Source organism: Dermochelys coriacea, chromosome 8 (genome assembly GCF_009764565.3).
Source record: "Dermochelys coriacea isolate rDerCor1 chromosome 8, rDerCor1.pri.v4, whole genome shotgun sequence".
Classification (NCBI taxonomy): Eukaryota; Metazoa; Chordata; order Testudines; family Dermochelyidae; genus Dermochelys; species Dermochelys coriacea.
Genome location: NC_050075.1, coordinates 63,787,823 through 63,806,385, shown reverse-complemented (window position 1 = coordinate 63,806,385; position 18,563 = coordinate 63,787,823). Strand labels below are relative to the sequence as shown.

Sequence of the window (18,563 nt, the reverse complement as noted above, 5' to 3'; positions counted from 1 at the left end):
GTAGCAGACCAAGGCAGAAGCAGAGCTTTTCCTCTGCTTCATCAGTATTGAAGACGCCCCACTTTGATTCTGACTGTGCTTCCCTGGGAGGGACTGAGAGGTAAGGTATCGTCAGCGTCCTCAGCCACCATCACCTCAGTGCAGACCAAAGACCCAGTACTGATAAAAGTCTTGGTACTGCAGGAGTTCCATTTTCCCTAGAGCCTGGCTATATCTGAGATGCCCGATTCTCAACTGCTCAGCTCCTACGTGTTGGTACCAAGAACGAGATCGCCTGACCTTCGTCTGCTACCAACGGTTTCACCTCAGAGTTCTCCAGGCACTCCACCATTCCATAGTGAGTTTGAGAAAGAGGATTTGATGTCCTTGGTGTCTCAAATATTGATTCACTGTTCTCTCCCTCATACCTATAGAAGCCCCTTCCAAAAGCCTCTGGTGAGACTACAACTACTCATGGCACAAAATTGCAACCAATGTGTCACTAGTATGAGAACCCATAAATGTCTGCTCCTTCTATGCCTTATGCACCTCCTCTTTGGCCATATTGGCACTCTTGGGAAGCCTATTGCCAACAATTTTTCAGAGTGTTGAGCCCCGTCACAGAGAGAGGCAACCTGCATCAACTGCTCCTTTCAGGAGACCTGGCCTTCAATAAGAATCCTTTGAGGAGCAGGAAGCTATAGCCAAAAAGTCATCTCTCCTATGACTAACATCTCTTCATCTCTGGATAAAGCTGGCACATTGCCTCCTCCATCCTTGGTAGATGATTTTAAGCAGTTCTGGGATCTGAACAAGAGAACTGCTAACTCCTTGCAGATACCTCTTGAGGAGATGAAATAAGTCAATAAATTGACTTATATCCTCCATTCACCATCACCTGCCTGCATAGATTTGCCTGTCAATGAAGCCATTCTGGACCCAGTGAAGATAGTAGCTGGAGTGTGCCAGACAATTCCCCCTACATGCAAGAGAGTGGGTAAGAAAAATTTTGTCCAAACCAAGGACTCTGAATTTTTATTTTCTCATCCCTCACCTAACTTTTTGGTAGTTGATGTATTTAATGAACATGGAAGGCAGCATCATGCCTCATGAAAAAGATCATAGGCAGCGGACCTACTCGGGAGGAAATTTTAGTCCTCCGCCTCCTTACAATTTAGAATCACCAATTACCAGGCACTAATGGCAAAATACAATCATTTAAGCTATCACTTTCCCAACAGGCAGAGCACATTCCAGGCAATTACTGGGGAGCAATTCCAGGCAATTATTCCAGAGGGACAACTACTTGCCAGAACAGATCTACAAGCCTCCCTTGATGCTGCTGCTAACTATCATTGAAGCGATCAAATGGGTGGTAGTATGAGAAGGCCACTTGGCTCCAACTCTGGATTTCCAAAAGAGTTCTAGAATATGGTGGAAGACCTTCCTTTTGATGGGCTTAAGTTGATCCCTGACAGCACAGATGAATCTCTGCCAACATGAAAGGATGCTAGAGCTACCTTACGTTCTCTTGGAATTTATACTCCCACCTACAAGAGAAGCTCAGCAAGTCCCTGACGGCTCAGAGATCCCACCTGGCCTAATTCCTGACTTCCCAGTGTCCATATGAACTGCACCAAAAGAGACAGATGCTAGAGAGGGAAACCGTCCACTTCTGAGCCTTCCGCCTTGCACCTATCCACCTCAAAGCAGCAATTTTGAGAGGTTAGTGGAGGATCCGAGTTTCCATCCTCATCAAGTGCTCTGATTTGCCTGCCTTCCTCCCTTAGATGACTTCCTTTACCATTTCATGCAGAGTTGGGAGTCGGTCAATACAGTCAAACAGATTTTGGAGATCTCTACAGGATATATCGTCTACTTTACTACACTTCCACCCAACAATCCCTCCCCCCCCATTTCCCCATCCTCTTTTAGGTATCCCTCTCATGAGGGCTTGATTCATCAATAAATAAATGCTCTCTTATGTTTGGGAGTTATAGAACCAGCTGCATGAAGCACAGAGGGAAGGGAAAGGGGTTTATTCAAGGCATTTACTGGTATCAAAAAAGAGTGGAAGTTGGAGACCCATCCTAGGTTTGAGGCTACTCAACACCTATGTGAAGGCAAAAAAATTCAAAATGGTGACACTTGCAGCAATAATTTCATCACTAGAGAAAGGGGATTGGTTCTCAGTAGGGCTGTTGATTAATTGCAATTACTGATGTGTTTAATTCAAAGAAAGTAATCATGATATAAAATAAATGATTAATTGCAGTTTTAATTATACTGTTAAACAACTAGACTATCAACTGAAATTTATTAAATATTTTACTACATTTAATTTCAATTTACAACACAGAATACAAAGTGTACAATGATCACTTTATATTATTTTTATTACAAATATTTGCACTGTAAAAATGAACAAAATTGTATTTTTCAATTGACCTCATATAATACAGTAGCGCAATCTCTAACATGAAAGTGCAATTTACAAATGTAGATTTTGTTTTTGAGTGCAGTTATGTAACAAAAAAAAAACAGTGTAAAACTTCAGCGCCTACAACTTCACTCAGTCCTGCTTCTTGTTCAGCCAATCACTAAGACAAACAAGTTTGTTTACATTTACAGGAGATAATGCTGCCCGCTTCTTATTCGCAATGCCATCTGAAAATGAAGACAGGTGATTGACTCTGCAGGCACTTCTTCCAAGACAATGAATGGGAAATAGACTGCAGCATATTACACCACATATTCTGTCAAGGGTCACCCCTCAGATAGACTTGTTCACAACAGAGTTGATGAAAAATGTCCCAGTTTTGCTCAAGAGGCAGACTGGGTTACCAATCCTTGGGGGACACTTTTCACTTTCATTGGTTGTCAACTCTTCTGTACACATTCCCACCAACTTCCCTAATAGCCAAAGTTATGCTCAAAATAATAATAAAAAACCAAAGCAGGAGTCATCCTAATAGTTACAGTGTGGCCCAGACAAATGTGGTTCCCTTACCTGATACAGCTGGCCATTTTCTCACTGTTCACTCTCCATACCCCTCCTCATTTTCTCTCCCAGGAAGGTAGGAAGATCCTGCACCCCGATGTCGTAGTGCTTTGTCTCAAAGCATGGTTGGTTCATAGGATGGGATTAGCGTCAACCTGCTCAGAGGAAGTAAAAAGAATACTACTACACAACAGGAAACAATCTACTCACTACATGTACTCTCAAATGGACAAGATTTGTCTGTTGATGTGACCTCAAACATATTCCACTGATGACCTCATTGCTGCTGGACATACTGGGCTACATCCTAACTCTAAAAAGCTCAGTGAGCTCCATGAGAGTACACCTGGAAGCTATCACAGCTTTCCATCCCCCAATTGAGGGTTATGATGTTTTTGCTCACCCAACTTCACAAGATTCCTCGGTGGACTTGGAAACCTCTATCCCCCAGTCCAACACCCTATTCCTATTTGGGATCTCAATCTGGTCATTAAATGCTTCACAAGACCACCATTTGAACTGATAGCTAACTGCTCATCACTCCATTTATCAATGAAGATGACATTACTCATAGCCATCATGTCAGCATAATGGGTTGGGGAAATAGGGGCCTTGATGGCATGCCCCCCTTTTATGGAGTTTTTAAGGAGAAGGTCACACAGTGACCCCCACCCCAAATTTTTACCTAAAGTTTCTTTCAAGTTTCATGTCAACCAACCCATTTACCTGTCTTTCTTCTACCCCAAACTGCATCTAGATAGCCAGGAGACAGTGCTGCACTCTCTTGATGTCAGGAGAGCTCTGGCTTTCTATCTTGATAGGAAAAAAACACTTCAGAAAGACCCACAAGTTATTTGTATTGCTAGCAGATAGATCAAAAGGGTCCACAATCTTGAAGTATATATGAGTATATATATATGGATTAATTCTTGCTACTAATCTTGCAATATTCAAATACCTTCAAATCTATATGCTCATTCTATTAGGTCCATTTCCATTTCTTCTGCATTTTTCAAGAATGTGGCCATTATTGAAGTATGTAAGGCAGCTATTTGGGAGTCTATACATATATTCGCCATGCACTATGCTACGATTCATGATTCTGCTGCTGATACTGTGTTTGTCTAAGCTATACTTTCTTTGGTACTGGACTTGACTCTGAAGCCCTTCTCGTTTCAGTGGGAAGTGCTCAGTAATCACCTAGAGTGGAGTGCCTGTAGGGACACTACTCAAAGAGTAAGAAGGAATGGTTACTCACCCTATGCAGTAACTGTGGTTACTCCTACTCCCAAAGGAGGATCACTTACCCCAGGACAACCGTACCAAATTACTCGTAGATAAAGAAAATAAATAAAAGAACTTTTCCTACAAAATAAGAGCCAGCAGTGTCAGAACCAAAATCACCGTTTTCCATGCAGCCATTATTTAGATTGTCTTCTACAAATTAGTACCAGGCATAATGGTGAGAGACAGAAAAAGCTGACATGCACTCTGATGATTTCTTACCTTCCTCTCCCACCCTCCAAAAGTGGGAAGGAAGGTATTCAAAAAGTTTTTAAATAGCATTCCTCCATTTCATTTCAGGTGTACCTCTTCTCACGGTCACCCTATGCTTACAAAAAGCACATTAACTAACAGTATTTATCTCGGGGTAATGTTATACTCTCTCTCTCTCTTTTAGAAATATGTGAAAAGGTTGAAATACAGAATGGTTATTTCTATGAAAGTGAAAACAGATTTAATTTAAGTGAAGAAGCAACATATAGGTGTCGGATTGGTTACACGACTCCAGAAGGAAATGAGGTGGGGAAGACACAGTGCCTTCGAGAAGGATGGATTCCTTTCCCAAAGTGCATCAGTGAGTAACTTAATGACTGAAGAACTCTACTTTGTCAGATTGCTCCTTTCTTCCTGACTAGAAGATGAGCACTGTGCTCACGTCTGGGGAGAAGTTTGCAGCTTCATATGGGGAAATTTGCAAGGCTGGTTTATGTCTCTATCTTTCTTTGTTTTTTCTTACTTTGGTCCAAATTAATCTATTGTTTGGGGATGCAATTCATTCACAAATAAAAGATCTTATCATTTACTGATTAGTATTTAAATCATAAGGATATAAATTGTATGTTAAGCACCAGAACACAAAATTGTAAAAATTCTTTTTTCTGACTGTTGTCACCTTAGTTATCTTCCTCTGGTTTCGAGAGTCCCTTCTCTCCAGACAAGAGGAAATGTAGTGATAAAAATGGAGATTTACCTCTCCCACTTTTGCAGGAGAACAACTCCAATATTAATCCAGTCCAAGTGAGAGTTAGGACTTTCATCTCTTCCTTTTATTCCAGGCTGCTTAATTTTTTGGTTATTCCTCCTTTTACCCTATTAGTAGCTACATACACAGAACACCTTTTATTCACAAAGAACTTGCTTATAATTGGTCTTCAAATGAAGTCCATTCTTTTGCACAGAGCAGAGTATTAAATAAACAGCATAGCTACCTAGGAAATCTCATCTACATTGTCTGTGAAATACATGAACTTCAAGCTTTTTGCAGTTTTGGCTCTGCAAAGTGGTGTTCCTTGTGATGGCACTTAAAATAGAACTTGCACATTGGAGTGTTTCACAACAAAATAGTCTAAAAAATTGGCACAATAAATGAATAAACCTTCCTTTGGATGAGTGCCTTTTTATGAAGTGGTCTCTATATTTCCAGTCAAGAATACTGCTCACATTTCTACAGGGAGGAGATTCCCTGCACCTAATGATTGATTTGGAAATCAGAAGGGAAATGTATCTGACTTTTGTGGTGTTCAAGGATGTCATGACTTGAAAATAAAAACAGTGAGCATGACAATGCCACAGCATGGATTAGTTTGGTTGGTCAACAAGGACCAGTTTCTCAAATGGGATAAAACAGGGCTCAGTATTAGGGCCCAAATTTTTAATGCAGTGAGAACTCCTTATTTACAGTGGTGTGATGCTTTCCACCTCTAGCCTTTTTTATACATATGAGGCCCAATTCTCCTCATGTTCCATCTGCTTTGCATAGCTCTAACTGCCCAAAACAGCCAGAAAAACAGTTGGTTGGAATTCCCCGCCCCCAGGTATGGAGGGGTTGCTAGGGAAAAGGCAGCATAGCTGAGATGTTCTTGGTCTTCTGACTGCTGGAATGACCATAGATAACCAGCATAAGGTAGCTTGAAGAGGGGGGAGCAGCCTGAGGATGCGGAAGGCAGAAGGTTGGCTTAAAGTCACCTTTGTTCTGTCCCCTGCTCCATTTCCTTTGCTAATCGCAGCTGGTCCAGACCAGAGAACCTGTGTCCTGGCTTCCCCACACTGGAAAAGAATCTAGGGAGCATGACTACAACCAAACTGTAACATCAACAGTAACACTATGTAGTATAGCAACTGAAGGAAGGGGATTATTCATAATCTCAGATGGTAGGGAAAAGGCAATCCAGGGAAGGAAAACTTTTATGCTACATGTTAGGAAGATATTCTGAATTTTAAGAGCATTTGTGGTGACTCCAAAGGGAAAGGTTTGAGTCACTATCATCACTGTACATTTTCAAGGAATGTAGCAGATCAAGCACTCACCAATGCGGTACTGCTGGTCGTCCGGGAATTAGCTCTTTCCAGCCTCGGAGTGGCTCCTGCTGGCCAACGTCTCACCTGCCTCAAGCCCCATGTCCCTTCTGGACCCCAGTGCCCCTTTCTGTTGAGGTGGTATCCCACAGCAGTCCCCACACTCTGGGTCTCCCCTCCCAAGGGAACCCCCAAACCTCTATGCCCACCTTGCCTCAGTGGCTACTGCCAGTCATCATTTAGCCCCCATTTTCTGGGGCAAACTGCAGTCTGTAATGGCCACTCATCACTGGCAAGGGGGTTGGACCAGCTGCCTCTGCCTATCCCCGGGCTGCACCTTTACCAAGGCCTCAGCCTGAGAGGTTTCCAGGCTGGAGCTCCCCACCTCCTTTTGCTCTTCCCCAGCACTACTCTGCTTCAGGTACCATGTGCTCCTAGGCAGCTAGGTCCTTCCCACTCCAAGGCTAGATTGAGAGTCCCTGCCTTCTGGCCCTGCAGCTCTTTCATAGGGCCCAGCCTTCCCTGATTGGTTACCTCCCAACCTTTCCTATTGGCTCTCATCCCCAGCCCTCTCCAAGGGCTGGCCTTTAACCCTTTTAGGGCCGAAGCGGGGTGACCATCGCTCTACAACGACAAAGAGGTCTGATAAACATTGGTGGGAATGGTATAAAATGCAAAGATTCAAAATATAGGTATATACTTATTTCACTAAACATTCTCTTCTGGCCTTGCCTTCTAAATCCACAAATCCTTTCCTCTACCACCACGTATTCCTAAAGAAAAATGAAGGAGATATAATATGTGGTACTGTGAGTGGAATATTCCATTTTGATATTGCACAGTAGAATTTTCATTTTATTTAATACACCGTTAATGAGGCCCAAATTCACAAAGGTGCATATAATGAGGTTGCTTTAGAATGCCAGAGTTTCTAATTAAGAAAAATAACAAATTTCCTCTAATTCTACAGAGACATGTAGAAAGCCTCATTTTGAGCATATTAATTTCCACACAAATAAAAAGGCACTTCTGCCTGAAGAAGTATTGGAATACGAATGTGTGGATGGATACCAAACTATAAATAAAGTCACAACAGGTTACACAGAATGTGGCATAAATGGATGGACTCCAGAGCCTGAGTGTCTTGGTAATGTGTTGTTTTGTTTTGTTTTAATTAAACTTCTATGCCGCAGAATGTATTCTTTTGACTGATTATAGTTACTGTTTTGATTACTAATTTAAATAGCTATGATTTAGGTGCAGGTTACATTGTGGATAATGACTAGGCAGGAAGTGTTGATGTCTGCTGAGACAGTCAAGAGCCATTCATCGAATTCACCCAGCAATCCCCAGGCAAGAGTGTTCTTTATAGTCTAAAATGATATTTTCTTTGAAATTTTGTAACAAACTGCATTGGTGACATTATGGATGTGCACAGTGCAACACCTGTATGTTGTGTCTCTCCAACTCCACTTCATGTACTATTTTTACAGACTAGTCAGTGTGGGTTGAGAAGTTGTGGGTTGAGAAGTTGGTAGAGATGTACTAGGACCACAACAAGAGAAAACTCTGTTTGAACTATTGGAAGCAGTTAGTATTGTTGTTCAGAAACCTAATGATGCTCGTCTATTCCCTTTCTGCAACCATAAGACACTCCTGAGGAGGCTGCTGGAGTTCATAGAGAACTGAAGATTTTGGGGAGAAAGGCTACAATCTGAAGTAGCCCTAGGTATATGCCTGTTTTGGAGTGGATGACATGTCATGGTTTTATTTGCTTTGTAAAAAAGAAACTTGTGCATTAGCTAATCAGAGCACTTGAATCAACCCTTGGAAACTACAGAATTTTTTATTGTACTAGGAAAGACTAACTCATCTTATAAAAACTTTGAACAAGTAATGGTTGTACTTTAAAGCATGACAAATAACAATCTGGTCTGAAAGGCCAGGTTCATTAACTGATTATTTGGAGTACTCCAAGTGTGATTTTACTGAGTAAGAATCTGTGTCTATGTAAACTTGTAAAAATATTTATTTTTAGATTAATGGAATGTGGGGGAAAGATTATGAAAGCCATCCCTTCATTTGTTAAGGGTCATCTTGTTTTTCCTCCCAATAAATATTCTATTGTGCCTTAATTGTTTTTTCCTGCTTGCCTTCTTTTTTTCCACCAACCCTAGATGGAATTCTTACTCCTTTACAAATTCCCAGTTTATGTTCATCAAGATTCTTCTTGCTGCTAACCAAAGCCCTGAGGCAAGTCAGTGGGGGCCATTCCATGTATTTCAACTGGTTTTTGATCAGGGCTCAATCCATTTTGTTCAAATCATTAGCATTTTAAATACTTTCCCCTAGGAATATTTGTTATAATATGGTATTTTCTTTCCTTTCCCCACTACCATCTTTAGCAATAGAATGTGAAATGTTGATATTGGCCCATGGCAGGATTTCCCCCATGAAAGGTAAATATGATGACGGAGATGTGGTGACTTTTTCCTGTGAAAAAAATTTCATAAGAGTGGGACCTGACTCCTCTCAATGTTATCACTTTGGATGGTTCCCAGCATCTCCGACATGTACAGGTAAATATTTCCCTTAGGCTTATTTAAGTAGGATACCTATTAATATAGCTAGCTTTTCAATATTCTTAAACTTTTCTGTAGGCTCTTTTTGGATCCTAACATCTATCCCAATCTGAACCATCCCATCTATGCCCCGGCCAATTCACTTACTAACCCACTCTGTCTTCATTTCCCATTTGAAACTGTTTTGAAACTGAAATTTGTTTCCATCCATTTTGATTATAGTGAAACTACCAATTGTGTGAAGTGAATCTAAAATAAACTCAGGGCACTCATTTTCACTTGTGGCCTAAAGATGGATTTGAATCCAAATCTCCAGAGATGTAAGGTTAACTAATTCATTAGTCAGCTGTTCACCTTTCTTCGCTTGATGCAGTGAATTTGGTTTTATTCATTTTTTTTCTTGTAATGTATTCTTTGTTGTCCCAATTATTGTGCCAACTGTCTAGATATAATTTCTCTGTATTAGAGAAAACCAAAGCTTGTAGGCCACCATCCAGCATTGCCAATGGGAACTTTATCAGTGAACTTCATGAGAAATATGAACATGGAGACTCAGTGGAATATGACTGTGACCTCCGTTTTAAAATGATTGGATCAAGAAAAATAGAATGTATTGATGGAGAATGGGCATCTTCACCTTCTTGTATTGGTAAACTATGTTTTTTACACTCCTAGGATTAATATAGACAAACTTTTCTATTTATACTTTTAGAAATGTTCCAAATCAAAACTATACCTACTCAGATGTAATACACTGGCCAGTATACATAGTTTCTGTATCACTTTCCTCTCTGAGATGGAATCAGACCTGTGATACTTTTTTTATTGCCTTGGCATCTAAAATGATGTTCAAGGGCCAACTGTAATTTTTAGGTTCCTAAATCCTGGCTTAATCTAAAGCATCCAAATTTTATGAAAAAAGAAAAGGAGTACTTGTGGCACCTTAGAGACTAACAAATTTATTTGAGCATAAGCTTTCGTGAGCTACAGCTCACTTCATCGGATGTATGAGTGCCACACACAATTTTATGAGTGCAACACTGATAATTTACCTAATGCTGGAGAGCAGTCCTTAATATGTATATTAACTAATACAATTTTAAAAAATTAAAATAAATGCTCACAACAATAATATTTGCTTGTACTTGCAGCATATTTAGAAGTCAAATAGAATCTTTGGTTTTGTTTTTATCTGAAATGAAAACCTGCAGTTATAGGAAATAATTACAGGGGGTATGTGCACCAATGTGTGAGGTTGAGTGTTATGATCATCGTGAACTACTAGCAATTTGGAGCTTGGTATTGTGTTGAGTGTATGTGTTGATTGAATTTTAGATTTCCCTACATTTTAATGTTTTCATTCTTGGGAGGAAATACAACTTGAACAATGCTAAATTAATGGTTTCAGAGTAGCAGCCGTGTTAGTCTGTATTCGCAAAAAGAAAAGGTGGCACCTTAGAGACTAACAAATTTATTAGAGCATAAGCTTTCGTGAGCTACAGCTCACTTCATCGGATGCATTTGGTGGAAAAAACAGAGGAGAGATTTATATACACACACACAGAGAGAACATGAAACAATGGATTTATCATACACACTGTAAGGAGAGTGATCACTTAAGATAAGCCATCACCAGCAGCAGGGGGGGGAAAGGAGGAAAACCTTTCATGGTGACAAGCAAGGTAGGCTAATTCCAGCAGTTAACAAGAATATCAGAGGAACAGTGCTTATCTTAAGTGATCACTCTCCTTACAGTGTGTATGATAAATCCATTGTTTCATGTTCTCTGTGTGTGTGTGTATATAAATCTCTCCTCTGTTTTTTCCACCAAATGCATCCGATGAAGTGAGCTGTAGCTCACGAAAACTTATGCTCTAATAAATTTGTTAGTCTCTAAGGTGCCACCGGTACTCCTTTTCTTAATGCTAAATTAATGATATTTAGTGTGTGGAAATAGAGAGGAATAAGTGACAACCCTTACAAAGATTAGGTGTGAGGAGAGAGAAACTGAATACAGTCCTGGAAGATGGACAGGAGGGGAAAATTGTCACAGTCATAGGGAAGTGAGGAAGAGGAGTTTGGAGAAAAGGCAAATCTTATTACAAACTAAAGGATTGGTGCTGCGCCCCTCTAAGTCAATAAAAGTTTCACTGCTAACTTCAATGAGAGCAAGATTAGACCCTAAATAATTATTTTAATTGAGATTCTTTGAGTTGTTTTATGTGTGACAAGAATATGGAATATTTATGCTGTTTTCTGCAGAAGAGGAGAAAACCTGTGGACCACCACCCTCTATTGCCAAAGGGAATGCTGTCAATATAGTCCGTCACCAGTATGTTCATGGAGCTACAGTGGAATATGAATGTGAAGAAAACTATGTAACGGTTGGGCCAAAGACAGTGAAGTGTCTTAGCGGAGAATGGACATCTCTACCTGCATGTGCTGGTGAACTATTTAGATAATTTTTTAAGCATTAAACTAACAAACAGTTTCATTTAAGGTTTGAAGGAGATTATTCATCAATATTTAGGCGTATACAGTTTATATAGATATTTAGAACCATTCTTTGCATACCATAGCTGATGCATTGATCTGATGCTGGGGTTTTTGATTTTATGATTTTTAATTAGAAATTGCTAAGGTTCCAATCCCGAAAAGACTGTGCTTAATTTTATTCGAGTCCCATTGAAGTGAATACCCCATTGACAGTGTGCAAAGTTAAGCATGTGCGCGAAAGCATCAGTGCCTTTCAAAGAGTTGCTTGACCCTTCACCCCCTTTCAGTGTATCATTCCAACAAAGGCAACTCAGTAGCAGCTTTGAAAACTTTGCGATCTAACAAACTTGGGTGTGGCTGTGCTAAATACTTGTAATTATCTCTTTAGGTGCCATTTGGCTTTTTAAAAAATCTTTATGGCATTTTCTAACAACCTCTAATGCCAGAATGGGAGCTATAATCACATCCTTTCACCTCTTGTATGTCTAGATGAGTTCTTTTCACATCTGAACTATTTTTTGGCTCTATCCTCTAATTGTCGTAAGGCATGGCTACACTTGTGAGTTAGAGCAGATTAAAGCAGCCCTGGGCGCCCTAACTCACAAAGCATCCACACTGGCAAGGCACGTAGAGCACCCTGACTCCGTGACTGGAGCGCTCCTGGTAATCCACCTCGACGAAAAGCATAACACTTGCTGCACCCCAGCTAGAGTGCCGTGGCACCAGTATGGATGCCCTGGTCTATTAATGTGCTCTGATTGGCCTCCAGAAGTGTCCCACAATGCCTGTTCTAGCCACTCTGGTCATCACTGTGAACTCTACTGCCCTGCTCTCAGGTGACCAACCATCAGACCCGCCCTTTAAAGTCTCTGGGAATTTTGAAAATCCCCTTCCTGTTTGCTCAGCAAGGCATGGAGTGATCTCAGCAAATCTTTCCAGGTGATCATCCTTCATGCACCAGGCAATCCCCAGTATGGAGCAATGGCGAGGTGCTGGACCTCATCAGTGTTTGTGGAGAGGAAGCTGTCCAGTCCCAGCTGAGCTCCAGACATAGGAATTACGATACCTTTGGGCAAATATCAAGGGACATGAGGGAAAAAGGCCATGACCAGGATGCACTGCAGTGCAGGGTTAAAGTGAAGGAGCTGTGGAATGCCTACCACAAAGCCCACGAGGCAAACTGTCACTCCGGTGCTGCCCCTGTGACCTGCCGCTTCTACAACGAGCTGGACGCAATACTTGGGGGTGACCCCACCTCCAATACAAAGACCAACATAGACACTTCAGAGCCCAGTTCAACAAGCAGAAGGAGGAGGAAAGCGGGAGCAAGAGTGCTGAGGAGGAGGGGGACAGCCCGGCATCCCTAGTTGCATACAGCCAGAAGCTGTTCTCAGCCAGGAGGAAGGTAGCCAGTTGCAGCGGACAGTGCTTGGGGAAGAACAAACACCAGAGGAGGTGCCCAGTAAGCGGCTTTTATTTTGAGAAGGAAGTTGTTCAGTGCAGGCTCTTGGGGTGAGGAGGGTTAGAGCTGCATGCATGCCTAGATGCAGAATAGGGCGTTGATGTGCTCTCTCACATCGCGGTAAGTGATCTTTTCAAAGGTCTCATGCAGAAGCTGGGCAATCCATTTGCGCAGGTTCCTTGGCAGAGCTACTGTGCTCCTTGTCCCAGTAAGGCTAACGTCTGCGCTACTGTGCCATGAGGGCTGGAGGACCATTGCTGCACGCAAGCAAGCTATATATGGGCCAGGGCACAAGCCACATTGTAGTAGAAGACACTCCCTTGCTTCCCAGGTCACCCACAGCAGTGAGATATCTTCCAGGATGAACTTCTGTGGAAAATGTGGGGACAGTGTTCAGTGTAGGGGCCTCCTGCAGCTGTTGGCTCTCTCCAAGGCACAGAACCCCAGAGAACAGAATGGCCATGAAACAATGAGTCCCTCTTGCCCCGTGCTTATTTACCATTTTGGGACTCCTGTGGGTTATTTGCACTCGCTTTGGGATGGGCAATTTCTGCTATTGTGTAGACTGTGCTTGTCTTTAAGTATGGGGGAATCATTGCTCTGTCTGGTGTGAACAATGCTGCCTCTGTTAAGTGTTGCATTTTGGCTTTATAGATGCAACCTTGAGATCTCAGCTGTCCTTGTCATCAACAGCTGAAAGACTCCAAAGAATTAGGAAGCGGCCATGTAGAAAAAAGAGGACATGCTACATGAAGTAATGCAGCAGTCCCTTAATGAAAATCAAAAAGTGCAGCAGTGGGAGGAGAGTGAAAGGAGGGTCTGCCAGCAGAACACGGATCGCTGGCACCAAAGCATGGAGCGGGTTGCTAAGCTTCATGGAGCGCTAAGCGGACTCAAAACAGGCACTCATAGCAATGCAGGCAGAGCACTTCCGCGCCCGCCCACCCCCCGCCCCAAACAGCCCTTGTCACAAAACTCTTTCCCTTGTGCCCCCATGTCACCTCCAATCCACTTGCCTCACATCCGGGTTCTTATCGCCACCAGCTGCCTCCAATACCTGTAGCTTCACCATCCAGCCCTGCAAACTACGACCCTTACCCACTGCACTCAACCCCCATCACCATTCATTTTAGGCAGCCAGAAGTGCAGCACTCATTGCACAGCACTCCAGACAGGAAGGCTGAGTAGTATAACAGGACATACTCAAATATGTGATTGAACCGTTCCCCACCACACCCCTTGCCCTTTCTGTTTCCAAAGCAGTTGTGTTTCTTTTCAATAAATGAATTTTCTTTTCAATAAATGGATTTTTTGGCTTTGAAAACATTCTTTATTTTTGCATAAAGTAAAAGAGATCTTAGCCCAGGAAAGCAACAGGCATGGCAAGTCAGTGTAGCAAACACAGATTCCTACTAACATTGGAACCACTACACTACACTCCCGTGCAGGGCACCAAGCATTACTGGTGGCTTTCACCCTCAAATTACTCCCTCAAGGCATCCCTAATCCTTGCAGCCCCTTGCTGGGCCCCTCTAATAGCCCTTCTCTCTTGCTGTTCAAATTCAGCCTCTAGGTATTGAACCTCTGAGGTCCATAGCTGAGTGAATCTTTCATCCTTCCCTTCATAAATGTTATGGAGAGTACAGCACACAGATATAACCGTGGGGATGTTGTCAACAGCCAGGTCCAGCTTCCCATACAGACAGTGCCAGCGGCCCTTTAAACGGCCAAAAGCACACGCCATAGTCATTCTGCACCAACTCATCCTGTTGTTGAACCACTCCTTGCTGCTGTCAAGGCTCCCTGTGTAGGGTTTCATGAGCCATGGCATTAAAGGTTAAGTGGGGTCTCCAAGGATCACAATGGGCATTTCAACTTTCCCTATGGTAATCTTCTGGTTGGGGAAGAAAGTTCTGGCTTGCATCTTCCTGAACAGGCCTGTGTTCCAAAAGATGCGTGTGTCATGCACCTATCTGGATCAGACTGCGTTAGTGTCAGTGAAATGCCCACAGTGATCCACAAGCTCCTGGAGAACCATAGAGAAATACCCCTTCTGATTAACGTACTTGGAGGCTAGGTGGGCTTGTTCCAGAATTGGAATATGCATCCCATCTATTGACCCTCCACAGTTAGGGAAACCCATTTGTACAAAGCCAGCCATAATGTCATGCACATTAACCAGAGTCATGGTTCTTCTGATCAGGTTGCAATTAATGGCCCTTAAAACTTGCATCAACACGATTCCAATGGTCGACTTTCTCAGTCCAAACTGGTTAGCAACCAATCAGTGGCTGTCTGGAGTTGCCAGCTTCCAGATTGCAATAGCCACCTGCTTCTCCACCAGCAGGGCAGCTCTCAATCTTGTGTCCTTGCACTGCAGGGTGGGGGTGAGCTCATCACACAGTCCCATGAAAGTGGCTTTTCTCATCCGAAAATTCTGCAGCCACTGTTCATCATCACAGACTTTCATGATGTGATCCCACCATTCAGTGCTTGTTTCCCGAGCCCCAAAGTGGCATTCCATGGTGGTGAGCATGTCAGTGAATGCCATAAGCAATCTGGTGTCATATGCGTTATGCAAGTCGACATTGTTGGACTCCTCATTGTCAGTTTGTAGCTTAAGGAATAACTCGACTGCCATTCGTGACGTGCTTATTATCAGCATATTCCTCAGCACTTCAGGATCCATTCCTGCAGACTGAAAGGGAAGACAGAGCATGCAGTACAAAAAACGTTGAAAGATGGCGCCAAATGTGGATGGAACACAGGGATTGCTGGGATGCAAAGCAATGCATCATGGGACATTGGGACAGGACCCAGAATGCCCCCTTCCAACAAGCCACAGCGCCAGAATGGGAAGAGGAGCTCTGTGGGATAGCTGCTCATAATGCACCACTCCCAATGCCGCTGTAAGTGTTGCAAATGTGTCCACGCCAGTGTGCTTGCAGCTGACAGTGTGAACACACTGCAGCACTTTCCCTTCTGCGGTCTCTGTGGGATGGTTTAACTCAAAGTGCTCTACATCTGCAAGTGTAGCCATGCCCTTAGTTGCACGGGCTAATGTAACATAGTACACGCACTATGAAAGCCAGATAACTAAATGTTTTATTGTTTAAACCAATAATGTATTTTTTAGTTACAAAAATTGCACTTCAGCTTAAGATAGATACCAGGGGTCAGATCCTTTGCTGAGGTAAACTGTTTTAGACAATTTACATGAGCTAAGGATCTACCCTCATATACGTATAATGTTTTTTACCTTTAAGGTTTGTGTTACTGAACAAGTTTTAAGCTGTGCTCTACTCTTGTGCCCCTTCCAACACAATAAATGATATATTTATCCTTTATTTGCAATGATTTAAAACAAGAATAGTTTGTCTACAATTATTATGAGGTCTTCATCTGATTCAATGAACACTGTTTGCTTAGCTTACAGTTATTAAAGAATATTTATATTTATTATTATTTATTATTATATTTATATTCCTTCGTTATAACGTTCACAAACCCATGATTAAGGCCACAAAGCTTGGTTTAGCACACCAACTTGGTCCCATGTGCACTGTCCTGGGATACTGATTGTTTGTAATAATCTGTCTACATGGATAAAACATATGGTGCTCATGATTCTAAAAACATAATGAAGGTTCCATTCCTGCACATCTCTCTACACAGCTGTGTTGTTTTAAAAAATAGAAAGAAAGAAATCAAATTCTAGTCTTGCTGTTATATTACACAAACAAAGGACACTGTCAACTTAAAAATCATACTTCTCCCAGAAAATATTTCCCTCCTATTGTTACAAGGACAGCAATTAACACACTTTAAAACAATATGTTTTTCTCTGATCTCTTTCTGTTCTAGTAGCTTTAGACATTCCTGCTAACAATAGCAGACATAACATTTTCACATGGACTTGTATTTGCAAGTTGAATGCCTGCCTTTAAATTGATATTTACCTGACACAACATTTGATTTATAGCACATTTTAATTTGTGTTGGATTTCATTTAGATCATTTTGCTGTATGTGAACTTCCAGAGAATTTGGAGAATATAATCCTTTCACAAATTGTCATCGAGAAAAGGAAGTTTAGGCACAGAACATTTGTAAGGTACAAATGTAAATCAGATGTCAAAAACTTTAAGCAAGCAACCTGTAAATATGGGGAATGGATGCCCAAACTTGAATGCAAAGGTAAGTTTGTGTATTTATATACAAATTATTATTTTTTAATTCCTATAATTATTAATTATGACAATTACTAATTATTACATTTACCTTTTAGTTTTAGTGAAGTTCAGTAGTTTGAAAAAAAATCCAGATGGTTTAATCAATAAAACATAAATCTGTTTCTCTGCCAAAGAGTAGAAAAGATAATTTACTGCTTTTAAATTACAGGAATAATTTGACATTCTCTGAACAATTGACTGGTATGAGAATCAGTCTATTTTATTCCAGCATATCCTTACAGAAACCTACTTAGGAAAAGCAAATCACTCTTCACACATTAGTAAGATATTATAATGAGGTTCTGGTAAGGAATAGGAATTATTTTTTCCCCACAGGACACAACACAGGGTAAATTACGTATGTCCTTATATACCCCATCCTCCTTCAGAAGGAGTGGTTCTTCTGGCACTGCCCCTCTCTCACCTACTACCTACCTATGCTCTGTTTCCTCCTGTCTCTCTTCACTGTCATGCATGGGGGTCCCTGCACAGCTCAGCTCTGTGCCATGATAGGGAGTGTGCATCTTCTGTATGACTGCCACACCCTGGTACCTCCCCCATTTTGCTCAGTGCTATGACTCTGGTTCCACCATGCAGGAAACAGGCTGTATTAGACCCTTAGCATCTTTAGCTTCAGAGTTAACAAAAAAATGACTTCACTTATGATACAGCTTTCATTACTGTCTGATTGTTTATTACACTTTTGCTAGGGATAGGAAGAACTGTTTTCAATGAGAGGCCATTACAAAATGTCTGGTTTCAAGACCTCAGTTGGACTTGACTGTGAATATAATGCAATTTTTATGATTCAATGCAATGTGATTATGATGCTGGCTAAATGCTGGGAATAGTTAAAAAGGATCAATGGAATGTTCATGTTTTTATTTATTATTAACTGTTCTGGTTTGCAATGAACTTTTATATTGACCATCTTTTGAATCATGAGCTCCAAATGAAATTTCTTTTGTTGAAGAGATTAAAAGAAAATGCCCACCTCCACCTCAGCTACCGGGTGCCATCAAGATAACAGAGACAAGAAGCTATGAGAGTGGTGAAAAAATAGCTTTTACGTGCCTAGAGCATTTTGAACATGGAGGCATGAAAGAAATAATGTGTGAAAATGGGAAGTGGCAATCACCACCACGCTGTGTTGGTCAGTATGGGATTTTATTTATATTTCTTTAACTGGATCAGTCAAAGGAAATGTGCAAACAATATCAGCAACAGGACAAC

The 18,563-nt window shown here is 41.5% G+C and overlaps 1 protein-coding gene across 1 annotated transcript in view; it reads left to right on the top strand.

The window, feature by feature from the left end:
* Positions 1–219: 219 nt before the first annotated feature.
* Positions 220–18,563, top strand: part of LOC119860511 (complement factor H-like) — a 105,550-nt gene continuing 87,206 nt past the window's right edge. The window contains exons 1-8 of the mRNA XM_043491305.1: positions 220–337; positions 4,662–4,838; positions 7,530–7,706; positions 8,965–9,138; positions 9,608–9,790; positions 11,404–11,586; positions 17,113–17,295; positions 18,304–18,483. Of these exons, the coding sequence (XP_043347240.1) occupies positions 220–337; positions 4,662–4,838; positions 7,530–7,706; positions 8,965–9,138; positions 9,608–9,790; positions 11,404–11,586; positions 17,113–17,295; positions 18,304–18,483 (1,375 nt within the window). The remainder of the gene's footprint in view (positions 338–4,661; positions 4,839–7,529; positions 7,707–8,964; positions 9,139–9,607; positions 9,791–11,403; positions 11,587–17,112; positions 17,296–18,303; positions 18,484–18,563) is intronic.